The sequence below is a fragment of the Thermobia domestica genome, chromosome 3, assembly GCF_964235325.1.
Source record: "Thermobia domestica chromosome 3, izTheDome1.hap1.1, whole genome shotgun sequence".
Classification (NCBI taxonomy): Eukaryota; Metazoa; Arthropoda; class Insecta; order Zygentoma; family Lepismatidae; genus Thermobia; species Thermobia domestica.
Window position 1 is genome coordinate 96173465 of NC_137456.1, and position 16338 is coordinate 96189802.

At 35.6% G+C, this 16338-nt stretch overlaps 1 protein-coding gene across 1 annotated transcript in view; it reads right to left on the reverse strand.

Annotated features, from left to right (window-relative positions):
• LOC145680628 (uncharacterized) overlaps window positions 1-16338 on the reverse strand; it is a 347409-nt gene that overhangs the window by 53929 nt on the left and 277142 nt on the right. The window contains exon 2 of the mRNA XM_081751317.1: window positions 12172-12372. Coding sequence (XP_081607443.1) covers window positions 12172-12372 — 201 coding nt within the window. The remainder of the gene's footprint in view (window positions 1-12171; window positions 12373-16338) is intronic.

The following is a 16338-nucleotide window of genomic DNA, read 5'->3' on the forward strand; positions in this document are numbered from 1 at the left end:
CTGTGTGCGTGTGTTAGCCCTTAGTAGGGCTACATTGTATGTGTTTCTATCAGACTTATCCTGGACCACAGACTCGGACATATACGATTGAGTTCCCACTACCAAAATGAGACAACAGCTGATAAAGAAATAAAATCTCCAAAATTGTAATCAAGTAAATACACCAAATTTACTAATCAGTGTTGTCATTGAAAAGCGAACCGTTGATTCATAGCACAAGTTATGTGAAACAAGAACCATACATGACAAAAATAAGCGTGGATACATTGAACAAGCAGATGTAATAGCAATTTCCTACAGTATATTTCAAACAACACTTTATCCAGTGCGTCATTTCAATTACGATACTTCTCGAGGATTCAATATAGAACACATTAGCTATATAAATATGTCATTTCAGGTTAAGTAATCTTATATTCGTGATTTCTTATTACATTAACCTCGACGAGTCGGAATAAGAAACAACATCTTAATACATCCTACGTTCTCCCGCTCGACATAATCAATCTTTAGCATATATAATGATGAATATAGGTTGCGGTAACAAAACAACTATTTGTTTATCAAACATAAATGAATTTCAACATATAATTTAAGATATCAGAAGACGTTCCATTAGTGACTAATAGGCTTTAAGCTTAAGATTTAAAGAGACATATTTGTATAAGTACACATTATTCAACACCCGCCAAGTGAACTTTGTGGTGGACAAACACCGTGTGCGTGGGTTTTCTCGGAGTTCTCCCGTTTCCTCCCACTTTCTTCATTCCACCAATTCATTCATCTCTCATCTTCACCGTCTCTTTTAGCCTAACCGGTATAACCGTGGGACGTAAAACTCAAAAATTTCATTTTTTCATTATTCAACACAAATAAGCTATTATACTATCTCTAATGAATTATAGTACGCCGAATTAAAGACTTACTTTATCTCTATATCCCTTTACATTCGTAAAATAATATTTTTCAACACTAGAAATGTGTTCTCTTAATACTCTTAATGAACAGATATCGCCAAAGTATATCTGAACGAAAAGAAAGTCTTAGTTATATATATCTTTTTGCTTACAAATTATTATTGGCATATTGTCAACCTGGGTTGTTATTCCTCTGAAATTGAATCTGGAATGTAGCATTCTCTAAAATAGAGCACTTGGGATAGATTGGTAGCATTAGCTCAAGGCACATCCTACATTACCTATATTGTCAAGGAGTCTTACTTAATATTTTAATCTCATTATTGGAAATATTGTGTATGTTAATTCTCAGTTTTGGAAGAATATCAAAATTTGTTTTGTTTTTGTTTTGGTATTTCAGTTTCATAAAAAGCAGTCTGTGAATGTTGTTAATGTAAGTTTTCTGAAAGGTTTCCTGTTAGGTTAAGCATTTTGTAATTGTGTTTTGTTGTTAACAAAAACATAATGCATCAGACAGCGTGATGTAAATTATGTAAAATTCTGAATATTTACATGATGTTTAATCTTTAACAAGCATTGGTTAAATAAGATTTCTTCAGAGAAATCTTACACGCACGTGTAATGATTTCGGCCCGAATTTTGGGAGCTCACAAGATGCAAAGTAAGCATCTTTTGTTGTATAAATGCTTCAGTTTATTTCGTCAAAGGCAGTCTGGATCAGTCTCTGTAGGAGTCGTGGATAGTCAGAATTGAAGTGAGAATTTGAACTAGTAGTTGAAGGACCTTTGTTGTACACAATGTCAGTCTATCAAAATAACGTTGTTGAATACTTAATTCCCGACTTGAAGACTTAACTATGATATACTAGCACAATGTCCCTTCAATGTCTTGTGGCTCCCAAAATTCGAGCCGAAATCGTTAACAACAAAACACAATTACAAAATGCTTAGACTAACAGGAAACCTTTCAGAAAACTTACAACATTAACAACATTCACATATGAAACTCAAATACCAAAATAAAAACAAAAACAAACTTCGATTCTCCCAAAAATGAGAATTAACATACACAATATTTCCAATAATGAGATTAAAATATTAAGACTTCTTGATAATATGAAATATCTAACATCAAAGATTAAATTTAGGGTTAAGTTCCAAAGTTGGGCGTCCGTTTCCAGCAAAATTTTTAAAATTTACAGGAAAGATATGGATAATTTGATCGTTTGTATGCTTGATAATATATAAGAATCTCGAAAAATCTGTTTGTTTGTTATATGTAAGCGGTTATAAACATGGGACTATAATGCAAGCGGATGGAACTACTTGGCACAAGGTAACCGAACAGTTGCATTGTGGGAAACAAACGAGCATTTATGTTATCAACATGGCGAATGTACAATGGCAATGAACTAACAGTTTTAAGATTTGTAAAGCAATACGTTGATAACGAGCAAAATCTTTTAACAGATTGTGAAGAGCACGGATTAAGGCAAAAATTGCAAAAATTGTGCAAAGGAGATAACAGCCAAAAAATGTGGCGAAAGCGGACGCCCAACTTCGGAATAAATGCCAAATTTATGCAGAACAACTCTAGTCATTAACAAAGAAATTCAAAGAAATACAATAAAAGAATAATAAAGAAAGAATATTAAACAATTCGACACAAACCATGCCTTTTAAATTAACCAAGGATCTTATAAAATAGAGGATCTGCCCTTACAACAAAATCTTGAAGCCATACGTCACAGTTTCGCCACCCCTACTCTGCCCACTCCGCCCAATAGGATCGCAATGTTTTGAGCCAACAATTATGGCAGAAACGAAAGGTAGCCAATCAGACGATGGCAGAAACGAGAGTAGCCTATCAGACGTGCCGATGCTCGGTTGTTTTTTGGCTTCATCGATTTAATAGGATGAAGATACATATGGACAGATCCTCTATTTATAACATCCTTGAAATTGACAATAAATAAATAAAATATGTGAAATATAAAGGTCATATTTCGTGGAGATGTCATGACCTTAATTTTCTGAAGTTAGGGAGAAAAACAGACACGAATTACAGAACTAGTACATAAACTAAATTGATCCGTTACAAGTAACAATTCTACAATATGGGGTAATAATTGGTTCTGAGAAAGTCAGTAGTTTACTCTTGGGATGAGTTTTTTTTTTCGGAAGATTTTTCTTTTTCAAGAAATGTTATTGGCGATAGATTATGACCCGAGACTTAGGGAGATGATGATGATGGGAATGAACGGATGATCAAAGAGGGAGGAAACCAGAGAACTGTAACTATACACAGCAGTTTTCTGCCAAAATGTTCAAGTGGTGCGAGATACAATTGAACAAGAAAATCTACACAACATAGGTGAGCGCTCTACCACTGAGCCACTGCGGCTTCAAGATATATTTTATTAACGGTTTAACTGCGTCAACATCATTTTCCATTTGTTTCTTTGTATACCTTATCTTTTCATACTTTACATTATTAAAAAAAAAGTAATAAAATAACAATTTACTTGTTCATCAAAAAGTGGGAAAATGCATGGGGTATGACACTTCGTAATTATTTTTTAAAAACGGCAACATGTTTTTAATATTCTAGTAGCCATTTAGAGATTACTCTTATGATTAAAATTTTGAAAAAGAAAGAAAAAAAAAGTACTAGCGACAACACTCATATTTTATATGAAGTTAATGTGGAAGAGTGCATCAGGTTTATGCTTTTTATATATATTTTTTCGAGTCCTTGTACATCATTTTAAATTACTTGAGTGGTATTACGTGCCTTTATGTTCACTATTCGTTTATTTTTCGAAGTGAAATTTCTGGTAATAAAAACGGTATAGAAGTTTGTCAGAGCGTCGACATCTACCATACAACAAAATAATAATAAAAGCACTACACAATATAAAAACTTTTTCACAAATATTGAGGAGGAAGAGAATTGTGTTTCATAGAAACAATGATGAAGCAAAATGCTTCGAATGATGAATCATTATATATATATATGTGTGTGTATAAAAGAGAAATGTTCTGAAAGTTTTAGCTTCCCTCTCAGAATCTATTATACATTAATATTAGGTAAAATGCCTGCTCTTTACACGGAAAGAATGAGGTTTAATAAATATAAACCAGGAATGACCATATTGTAAAATTTGCTGTCTTTCCCCCGTTTAGAAGTGGAATTTTCGATAAATTGCAACACGTTTTCGTTCATTTTAATGAAGAGCTTATATAACGATGTAAATAATATTATCAATCTGTACCTGCTTTAGGTATATGATCAGAGGCGCAATAATTGAACAGAAATAGGTATATTGAAAAAGAAAAGAAAAGGTTTGTTGATTAGTTGTTGATGTGGTTGTCAAGCTGATTGTCAAAAAGATAGATAGTTGATGACACGAAGCTACAAATATTTTGTGATGTACCGGTAGTGGATACCTGCAGTCATCTTTCAGAATAAAAGAAGTGTAAGCTTCTAATATCTTATAAAAGTCTTGCTGCTAATATTATTTAATAATAATAATATAAACAATATAGATTGTATTCACGTTACACTTATATAACGAATTTCACACCTCCTACTTAAACAAATCTTTACACTGGTCAGTTTTAAAATAATGAATTGCAGATTTGAATATTAAATAAATTGCCCCCCCTCTAGAAGTTGAGTTTTCAAAAATGCTGCCACATATATTCCCTTATTTTTGATTAAGAATTTATGTAGCGAATTTCATATCTCCAACTTCGGAAGATCATATTCGCATTTTACGAATATAAAATCGGAAATCAGAATATGATAAAAATTACCCATCTTTCTTCAGAGGCAGATCTAGAAGATAAAAACTGGGACAGTCAGAATCCAGACTATGATAGGTATATGATGAGTTTACTATAACATTTCAAAATATATAAATAATAGCTTAAATTATTTTGTCACTCAGAAACCTGGAGGTCCTAGTCCCCCGGCTTCGGGCTGAATCCGCCACTGCTTTCTTCCTTTAAGAGTGGAATTTTCGTAAACACTGACTTAAAAGATTCGTTATATACTTTATCATGGCAATGAATTTGACTTTCCCTTAGAGAAAGTGATTTTCTTTTTTTTTTTTAAAAAAAACCTTCTTATCCTTTGCTTTCACCACAAAATAATTTTTTGGTCCAAATTTCATGTTTCTAACAATTGTATTTTGGTCTGAGTGTTAATCAGTGAGCCACTTTTATATACAACCTACGTAATACTGTAATATAGATTTGTAATTGTGTATTACTGCGACAATAAAAATGCTCGTCCCCTCTCCGTGCATGCTTCGTGTATATTTGTGCTAGTTAATGAAAGATTAATAATTTTTGAAGTAACAAATAACCGTATACTAAGTTCGTGCTATTAAGTACAACAGTTTAAAAGAAAGCTGTAATAATAATATAATTTCTTCCTTCTCCTTTCCAAATTTCGTGCATGTGAATGAATTGTTCATATTTAGTAGTTTAGAAAGCCCTCCGTATACCCGGTAACTCAAAATAAATAAATAAATTAATAAATAAAAAGTATTGGACGCTTAAACGACTAGCAAGATAGAAAGTAATGACAAGATGGGCAGTGAATGTTTTGAATTGATATTATGCTGTTCCTCGATGAGTATTTGGTGTGGAGATTATTAGAGTTCTGTACTGTACATATACAACCTAAGGATCGTAGCGGATAAAGAAGTAGTTACGTGATGTTAGTATTAAACCAGGGGACTCTCGATTCAACCCTTCTGTTCTCATTTTTCTCAGGATAATTTGCGGTCGGTGACGTGACGTGGAAGTATCGCCAAGGATGTTATAAGATAGAGGATTAAATTTTGTCCATATCACAAAATTGTGAAGCCATACATCACAGCCATACGTATTCTGTGATTGGTGATTTTCTTATCTGTGAAAGGTTTTTCCGGGTAATTTCTTTTCACTTGTATTTGTACACCCATACATAACAGCATGTAACCATTGTATAATATAAATCTGAAGCAACGACTTAAGTAAAAATAAACAATAGACACACTACATGTCTACATGAAGATCGCAACGGTTTGAGCCAACATATGGCGGAAATGAGAGTAGCCAATCAGACGTGCCAATGATCAGGGCCGCAACTAGGGGGGGGGCAGAGGGGGCACGTGCCCCGGGCGCGTGGTTGGAGGGGGCGCCGGAAAGAAGATATATCACTTGTTTTAAAAATCGCACCCTTTCCCTTGAGGAACTTATTCTAGAGGTTAAAAGAAATCAAAAGTTTACTTGGCCTTTTCCATGGGACCTCTTTTCGTTGATTATAAATAAATAAATAAATATATATATATATATATATATATATATATATATATATATATATATATATATATATATATATAGAGAGAGAGAGAGAGAGAGAGAGAGAGAGAGAGAGAGAAAGAAAGAAAGAAAGAGAGAGAGAGAGAAAGAGAGTCTCATCTAAATAGGTGTAATGTCATACATTAAAAACCTAATATTGCATGCATATTTGTTCCCTTGGGCGACCACAGAGAATCCGCCCCCCTTTCCTTTTCCTGCCACAAGGAGCTGTTTGTTTGTATAATTCCATTGAGAACAGCTCTGAAGCTTAAAACGCTGTTATCAATAGGGGCGGGGGCGAAAAGTTCCCGATTTTTATTGCTTGCTGCCGGTTGAAGAGTTTAGCTCAGACGCGCCCCCTGTAATGTTACGCAATTGCTGTAATGTTTTTAAACTAGAGGGCAGTTTTGTGGCGGAAAAGATAATTTACACGCCTCGGTGTATTTAATTGTTTCTTGTACGCCTACCAAGAGATTTTGCGAGTGAAGGCTGTATGAAGCTTTATCTATTAGTTTTGCTTGAGAGCTTTTCGAGGCATTTTGAATTGTTATCTATCAGTCCAACTTATGCTTTATTATGCTTTATTGTTAATTTCAATCATTTTTTTTACATTAATCGTGTATAATGTATAATATTTACTATACATTAAATAATCTAAATATCTTGATCTATTTATTAATATTTTATGAAGCAATTTCTTTCATATTTAATGAACTTTCTAGTTAATGCACTGTAAAGAGACATGCTTTGCTCGAATCAGTTTTTTCTATCACTTGTGTGCACCTTAGAGGTGCATATATACAGAAAGAGAAAGTATACAGAAAGGTGCCCAAAAGGTACAGAAAGTGCTCAAGTTCGAGAGGTACACATAACAATATAGTGTGGAGTTCTTGTGTGCTTCATTGTTGATGGAAAGTTTTCTTCTTTTCTCCACATCAAAGGATTACACCGAAAAATTTACAGAAATAAAAATAAGCTTTTCATTGTTGCATTGTTATGTTCTCAATGATTTTGGATCGTAAATATTGGTTTTAAAAACATTTCTCATCAGAATTGGCATTTTGCAAACTCATTGACCATCTGATCAACACCCAAACTATAATGAAAAAACTTTGACGCTTTGGAACACCCGTGACATCAATAGTCGCGCGGGCTACAGATGTAGCCCATGAAACTTTCAAGCAGAATAACAATGAGATCCTTTCGATTTTACGTTTGACCACACCCTAAACACACAGAATGATAGTTGATAGAAAGGTACGCAGACACCCTTTGAGTTATCATCTCGAATTACTTTGCGGCAAGGAAAATAGAAACGCTGGGCTACAATGGTAGCCCGCGCGCGTATTGGAGGGTTAAAGTACTTAAAAATCGATATAACTGGTTTCATTAAGAATGTTATTTACAGTTGCAATCCATAAGTGATACTTTTCGAATAAACCTTGGGGGAGGGGGGGGCGCCGAATTGTGTGTTTGCCCCGGGTGACAGAAACCTTAGTTGCGGGCCTGCCAATGATAGATTGTTTTTTGGCTACATTCAGTTAATGGGGTGAAGATACATATGGGCAAATCCTCTATTTTATAACATCCTTGGGTATCGCGAGGTATCGTTGAAGACAACAAGTGAAATACTGCATACTCAATTACGCTAGTTGGTATACTGTTTCAAGATGGCAAAAGTCCCTCCACACGACCACGGACAGAGAGCCAATCAGAATGCTAAACGCGAACTGGGGCTACCTGTTATTTTATATACCTTGGTATTAAACTATAGAAGATGTTCACTGAAGTTTCAAGATAAAGAATAGATCTATTAAGTTGCTAATTTAAATATCAGAATACCAACATATACACATTAATTTACAAAAAATAAATAAATAAATAAATAAATAAATAAATAAAAATTAATTAATAAATAAAATAAAAAATAAAAAATTAAAAAAGATAATAAAAACAATAAAAATATTTACCTCTAACTGAAGCAATACGTTAGAACTAACACGTTTAGTAACTCCTAATTCTTCGTTCGTAAGGGAAGCATTTATACACAAAATGTATACTCTCTAATATCTTATATTCAGTCCTGAAGGAATTTCGAGTCACACTTACTTTCAATGCCTCTCGGTCTAACACCTTTAGCGCTTAATCTTCTATACTACACAGCTGGCTACACTGGCTATGCACTACCTAAAATATTTTAAAGTCACGCTGATATTAAATGGCGCCTACGGCACCCTTACTCTCTGTACTACTTTGCCTGACTTCACTCGCCGTTGCTCACCAGGCTCCCGTGTTTCCCGACAAGTTACGAAATAAACCTCCTCATGCGAGCATACCTATTAAAAATGAAAAGTTTCCAACAAGTAAGAGTTATTAAGCACGTAATTAGGAATCGATTTTATGAATAAGACTATGTATATAGAGGGATTACTTCTATGTGCCGTTATTGTTAATCTGCAGATTGGAGATGCAAGGTGAAAAAAAAAATCTAAATGCGCTTACATTGTAGAATACAACCTTGATAGGCAATAGGAGGGATTTGGTTTTCAGGAAAGCGTTGTATTTATGGTCATTACACTCAACTTTTGACTATCCGTCTCGCGCCCATCCAGGCTAGTTAAAAAGAAAACCGTAATAAAATTAGAAATATTTTTTGAACGATCTACTTGACTTCTAATGTCTTAATAAAAACGTGTGTTTGTCAAGGAAACGATATTATCTATCCAGGACTTCAATTTCTTTTTAAAAAAGAATTGTAATTATTTCTAAGTTAATGTTCTGTTTATTTTAAAACTTAAATATATGTAAGTGTACATTTTTTTACGTTTGTTACAATTAAGTTAGACATAAAATTTATTTTAAAATGTTTAAAGTATTTTTATTCTTACACTTCTTTTTTCTGTAATAAATCTTACAGCATAGTACATAAACAACTTTTATAAAGTACTGTGCCAGAGATCAGGAAAGTAAATAACAGCGTGTTTGTTATAAACAGAGTTTTTAATAGAATGAGTGCGGTAGGAAGTGAGAGTTATAGAACTATGGGCTATCCAGCTTTCTATTTATTTACTTATTTTTGTTATCCAGCCTGACCTTCCGCCATATTATGTCGGTAGTCGGAAGTCTACTGTATATGGTGGTACACAGACTTTTAATTATGGTACGTATCATATTAAACCGCGGAATTTTACTTGGTAAGACGTCTACCTGCTATTTCTGCGGGCCGCGTTCGATTCCATGTAAGGGCAGAAAGTTTTTTCCTTCTACTTTCATTTGAATAACGCTTTGATGTTCACCCATTCTCTTTACAATGAGTACGTGGCGTAACTGGGGACAGAGAGTCCGGTGGATTGTGCTGACTACATATCCTCCATATGTGCTGAAGTCAAGAAATAATGTAGCATTTACGTTCACAAACACACAACTCTTTGGCCCGGACATAATATTGAATCTTCTCCTGTAGGAAGACATACTCTTCTCTTCTTTGTAGAATAAGGATATTGGGAGAATATCCTGCCAAGGAAGAGAGGTTTGTTCCACTCCCGAATGAGCGGATTACACGAGTCGTTAGTTCCAGTAATGCACATGTACTTCAGCCGTAATCTGAAGAAGACAGAGCTAGGATTGCTTTCCAGATTATATGTTGGGATTTGCTGTTATAATTATGGCAAGCGAACGTTATTTTGCGGCATCGGGACACTTTCTGGCACCAAAAAGGGAAATGAGACCTTACCTTAACTCTTTGGCGCCGATACTGGAAGATGCCGGAAGATTCCTATTCACTAGGCAATTGCCCGCCACTTTTGATCTTTCACTCTTAAAGGAGAGAAATTTCGTTGTTCAGTTTGAATATTTTTATTATCCAGTTATGCAATTATGGTTAGGGTGCGAATTAAAGAGATTAGGGTGTCGATCTGACCGTTCAGTTCATTCCAAACTGTCATTCACTTTCCTAAGAAAAGAGATGGGGCAGAGTTGGTAAAGTCTGTACCTATCAACCGGAAGGTCCGTGGTTTATACCTGTTAAGTACAAAATTCATCTTTTCCAACCTCATGCAAATGCGGGTAGGCTCTCCACCCAGCCTTTGCCATATGAATACCTGGGAAACTTGGACGGTAATAGTCATGGACGGGGTGACGATTATCTTTACACTGACAATAGGCTATCGTGTCTGTTCCCGAAAAGGAGATATAACCTTATCTTTTACCTTCTTAACTTTTCCTAGTCTTTTTAAGTTCTTTTTCCCAAAGCTGTTCCAATGAAAAAATTGTACACCCCTTTCGTGCTACTGTGAGAATGTATTCTGCAAATATTATAAATACAGTTTTATTAGGATCACGATAATAGATCTTATAAGATTGTAATATTAGTTTCCATATGTGCACTGTTACTCGGCACCATAACTCTGGAACAAAAGCAAATTTTTGGACTCTGTTTCTCGCAATAGATAGCTAAAGCGATTGCCTCAGCAGCTTCGTTAATGGAATCGTTCTTGCAATACACAGCTAGAGCGATTGTATCAGTCGAGTTTGTTAATGGAGTCATGATTGCAATACATAGCTAGAGCGATTGTATCAGTCGAGTTTGTTAATGGAGTCATGATTGCAATACATAGCTAGAGCGATTGTATCAGTCGAGTTTGTTAATGGAGTCAATCCGTGAATATCTTCATGGGTAACGGCGACTTTAACGGTGGCTATCCACATAGTATTTTATACTATTGAAACAAAGGCTTATAATTGTAGAATGTAATCCACACCACGTAGTTAAACGACAGAAGCATCCTCCAGCATTCGACACTACCAGAGGAAATTGAAACTTCAAAGCGTGATTCTTTTTACTGTATGATGTTCGATGTCATTTATAACATAGAGGACAAAATTATGTTCTTATAAATTTTCAGTTTTAATATATGCACGAAGCTGAGAAGCATATGGGATGAAAATAAATGTAAGAAAAAATCATGGTGATTGCAACCAAGGGGTCCGTGTCAAATATAGAAGTAGGAGTGGGGATAGAACAGGTGACTAGTTTTTGATACCTGGTTATTAGTAATGATATGAAATGTAGACGTGAAATAAAAGCAAGGATAGGAATGGTGAAAGAAGCCTTTAGGAGGGGAAAAATACTATTTTGTGGGACAATGAATATAGAGTTGAGAAAAAGACTAATAAATCTTCTCGTGTGGAGTATTGTATTGTTGGGTCAGAAACATGCATATTACGTAAAAATGATGAAAAACAACTGGAAACTTTCAAAATATGGGTGTGAAAAAGAATGGAGCGAATTTGCTGGGCCGAGAGGAAAACGAAAAAATGAAATGAAATCTTTAAGTTTTGCGTCCCACGGTTATGCCGGTTAGGCTAAAGGAGAGGGTGATGATGAGAGATGAGTGAAATGGTGGAATGAAGAAAGTGGGACGAAACGGGAGAACCCCGAGAAAACCCACAAGCACAGTTTTTGCCCACCACAAAGTCCACACGGCGTGACCTGGGATCGAACCCGGGACCCCAAGCACCGGAGGTGAACGCTCTACCACTGAGCCACTGCGCCCCGAGCGGAAAACGAATAGAAGGGTGTTAGAAATGGTAGGGGAGAAAAGAACAATTTTAGATATTATTGAAAGAGGAAGAGAAACTAGTTGGGAATTGGCGAAGAAGGAACTGCATCATGAGAGGCGTGCTAGAGGATATGATGGCAGGAAAGAGAGTGAGGGGGCGAAGAACTACAATTAATGAACTATATCAAAACAGAAAAATCGTAAGTGAAGACGAAGAGGTTAGCAGAAGACCGTGGAGCATGGAAGCTTCTTAGTTTGCAGTAAGTGACCTGTCAATAATGGCGGAATACCTATGATGATGATAATGATATGCACGAAAGATATTACATTTTAACTTACCGAATGAGTCGTCGTCTTCGTCACTAATTTCGTCTTCTAGCTCGAAGTCACTGGATTCTGTTTCAGACAGGCTCCCGACGCTTGCTCTCTCTATCTCTTCTCCGCTTTCCGTGATCTCCTCCCGGCTGCTTACATTCACGTTGACATCCTCGTCACCACCTGCTAGTTTGCTGTAGCCCTGATTTGCTGTTCTACCAGAACCTGCAAGACAAAAAGAAAAGTAATGTAACATTAACACATGATGTGGTCAACGTTTCATCTACAGTAGTAGTTTGAAATGGGTGTGGTAGATGTTCACGCAAAACTTTCGCGACATTATGACATTGTTGATAAAAAAAAAAAAATAATTAAAATAAGTTCACTTTATGTTCGTTTTACGGTAAGGAACAAGATTCAAGAGCTTAAACATTCACAAGTTGAAACGCATTTAAGAGCATCTCATGATAATCTTACTCATTATGTCGTAAAGCATGATAATCTTACTTTGAAGTTTCAGCACACCAGCCACTGAACATTCTATTAAAATTTAAACATGTCAAATCTTTAAAACGTACCATACTCTTATAACATTTTATAATATTCGAAGTTTGATAATGGTACTAGAAAATGTTAAACTACAGTCGTTCAAATTTTATTTGAATTAATTACGTACCTAAGGAATTGTTTATATTCTTACTGTATTGCTGCTGTTTGTTACAGAGGCACAACAATTAGAGCTTCCATTAAAGGTAGAACGAAGGTTCATAATTCTAACTGCCGTAATGTCAGTATGAAAATAGTGTGATATCATTGTATCACATTGAACAAATAAAAATAACAAAATATTTTAATTCATAATCAGTCATCAGCAGCATAGATACTAATGGTAACATTTCAGTTTCATTTTTATTTCTTTCGAATGTTATTTTTTGAGCAAGAAAGACATGACAATATAGAAGATTCTATGTTTAACATTTTACATAAAAACTAGCCTTTCGCTAGCTAGGGAGCTACGCCCCCAGATCCCCAAATCTCCTTGGCCTACGGCCTCATATTTCTTATCTACCGGCCATTGTATGAACAGTGAATTTCGTGAACTTGCCCTTGATATTTCCTGAATCTGCCCATCTGGGGACTTCGCCCCCCCACACTGTATTTGCTCACCTACGGCCTCGCACCCCTTCAACCCACAATTCTATCATTTCTTTTCCTTTTTCAACTATCTAAAAGATAATATTTTGTATACCAAGAAAACATCCATTTAAATAGCATGGGAATTCCTTCACCCCCTTTAGACCCCTTAAAAATTAAAAATATTAACTTTTGGCAATTTTCCTTTCTGTTAGTCCTGGAAGGCTACAATCATGCCAAATACAATCATTGTAGCCCTACAGGGAGTGCTCAGTAATTTGGGGTGTAAAAGGTGTTCCATATAGATAACATAGGAAAGATTTTTCAGTTCTCCATAAAACCACTCTAAAGTCGGATTTTTTTTATTTTTACTGATTTACTTATGTAATGCTAACGAAAACATATAAGCACACCGAATTTCAAGTTTTTATTCCAATTCTAAGTACCTAAAACATGATATTATATGTCCAAAAAAATGCCTATTTAAATAACATGGGGAATAATTTCATCCCTTCTTTAGACCGCATAAAAATTAAAAATATTCACTTTTGGCAATTTTCCTGTGGGTTATTTGCGGAAAGCTACAACCGTGATAAATTTAATCATTGTAGCCCTACAAGAAGTGCTCAATAATTTATGTCAGCTCATGTAGTTTTATATATAGTTAAGATTGCATTTAGGATTTAGATTTCTGGGCTTTCGGCATCAGTGGCCATGTGAGCCTGTCAGATATGAGGGATGACGTCCCTTGGCGATCACACTATCCGGGGAAAGAGAAAGAAGGATTGGGGAGGGAAGGAAGCGGTCTGCAACCTATAAGTTAAGTACCACCCCGGCATTTGCCTGGTGTGAATGAGGAAAACCTCATTCAGGATACCTAGTCTGAAAAAGCTTTTCCACTTTTTCGACCGAATGCCACCACCGGGAATCGAACTACGCTACGCCGGGCCACTGGAAAAATTATGCACATTATTGCACATGCTTTTAAATCTAATTTGAAAATAAAATTCAACGAGCGACAATCTCGTCTTCAATCTGAGAACACATGACATCTGTCAAATTTACCTTAGACTTTTAAAATAAAGCGTTTCAACACTAAAATAAAAACACAAAATGTTTGTTCTCACTGAAAACTTCTACATTTTTATTTTTAATGTGTGTTCCTTTAAGATGTTTTCGCCTCAGTTCAAACTCAAACGCTTGGTTGAATATGCAAAATGAAGCCACAAATTAACAATGCAGTCATAGTCTAATGTTCATGGTGTTTAGTCTGAAAGAGACTGGTGGTATATATAAATTAATTATTATGAGAGAATTAGTTGAAGAAAGCACGAGAAAAGATAAGTTCAAATAATCTAGGAACTAAATATAACCCGTAAATCAGAAATCTCAGAGCATGGGTATTCTACCACTATATCACTCTGTCTCCATCATGGCGTTATAACGGTAAATAATCAAGTGACAAATGACAATAAGTGCTGCGTCTTTTAGCACGAGTCAAAGAAATAAAGAAAAGAAAATGTTATAATTACGATATATTCCAAGGATCTTATAAAATAGAGGATCTGCCCTTACAACAAAATCTTGAAGCCATACATCACAGTTTCGCCACCCCTACTCTGCCCACTCCGCCCAATAGGATCGCAAGGTTTTGAGCCAACAATCATGGCGGAAACGAAAGTAGCCAATCAGACGATGGCAGAAACGAGAGTAGCCAATCAGACATGCCGATGCTTGGTTGTTTTTTTGGCTTCATCGATTTAATAGGATGAAGATACATATGGGCAGATCCTCTATTTATAACATCCTTGATATATTCCAACAAATCAATTGATAATTTTTATTATTTTACAAATTGTATTATCGTTGTTAATAGATTGTTCTAGTTGTCAAGCTGATGTTTGCATCACGTGTTGTTGAAAATTAAAAGTGAAACAATTGTTTTGAAAGGAGTAACAGAAAATTACAGAAGTGATTTACGTAAATGTTTTGTGATGATTAATGTTTGCGCGTACAAAAGCTTAATCACAAGCAAGAAGAGTAATCTAACCTTGATGATTCCCACGAGACGAGACAATCTTCGTGTGAACACATGGGATAGGATAGAAACAGATATAGACCTACTCTTTCCGAGACGAGACACCCTCAACTCTTGTCTTATAGGCTATACAAGTCTCATAAGCAGTGTTTCTTTTATACGTTTTTTTTGGGGGGGCACTACCCCCTGGAGGCGACGAAAATAATACATCTATTATAATAAATAGAATAGTACCATATGAAAATAGGTGTTTGTATGTGCCACTCCGAATACTATGTATGCCCAACCGGAGCATTTTTTTTTTACTGAAAGAAACACTACTAATAAAACTCTGCAAATTTCACCGGCCCAGGTCAATATTCCCCCACAGCCAAAACCCCCACATATAAAAAAGTCAACACGACCACACAATCTGTCATAACTCCCACACTCAAGAAACGTCAAAACGCCTACACAATCGCTCATAACGCCCATACAAATGGACAAATCTCCCAAATGCACGAACGGTCATAACCCCTACACAAATAGATAAATCCCTCCAATGCACGAACGGTCATAACCCCTACACCAGGGATGCAAATAACCACTCACCCGCTCGCCCGGGGCGAGTGGTTCATCGGCGAGTGTTTAATATCACTAGTATTAAATTCAAACTGTAAAGGCTGGTATGTGGGCTAGTGGCTTTTTTCTTGGGCTAGTAAAATTTTGTTGCTTATTTGCATCCCTGCACCACACAAAGGAAACAATTTCTCAAATTTACGAAAGGTCATAAGCCCCTACTTAAGAAAGGTCAAAACGCTTGCACAATCGGTCAATAACTCTCACACAAACGGACAAATACCCCAAATGCACGAAGATTATAACCCCAAGATTTGTCCATTTGTGTGAAGGTTATGATAATTTGTGTGAGCATTTTGACATGTTCTGAGTGTTGGTGTTTTGGCTGTGGAGTTATGACCTGTTTCCTTTTTCTATAATATTCTCTTTTTTTTTAGCAGAAAAAAATTGGAAATACTTCT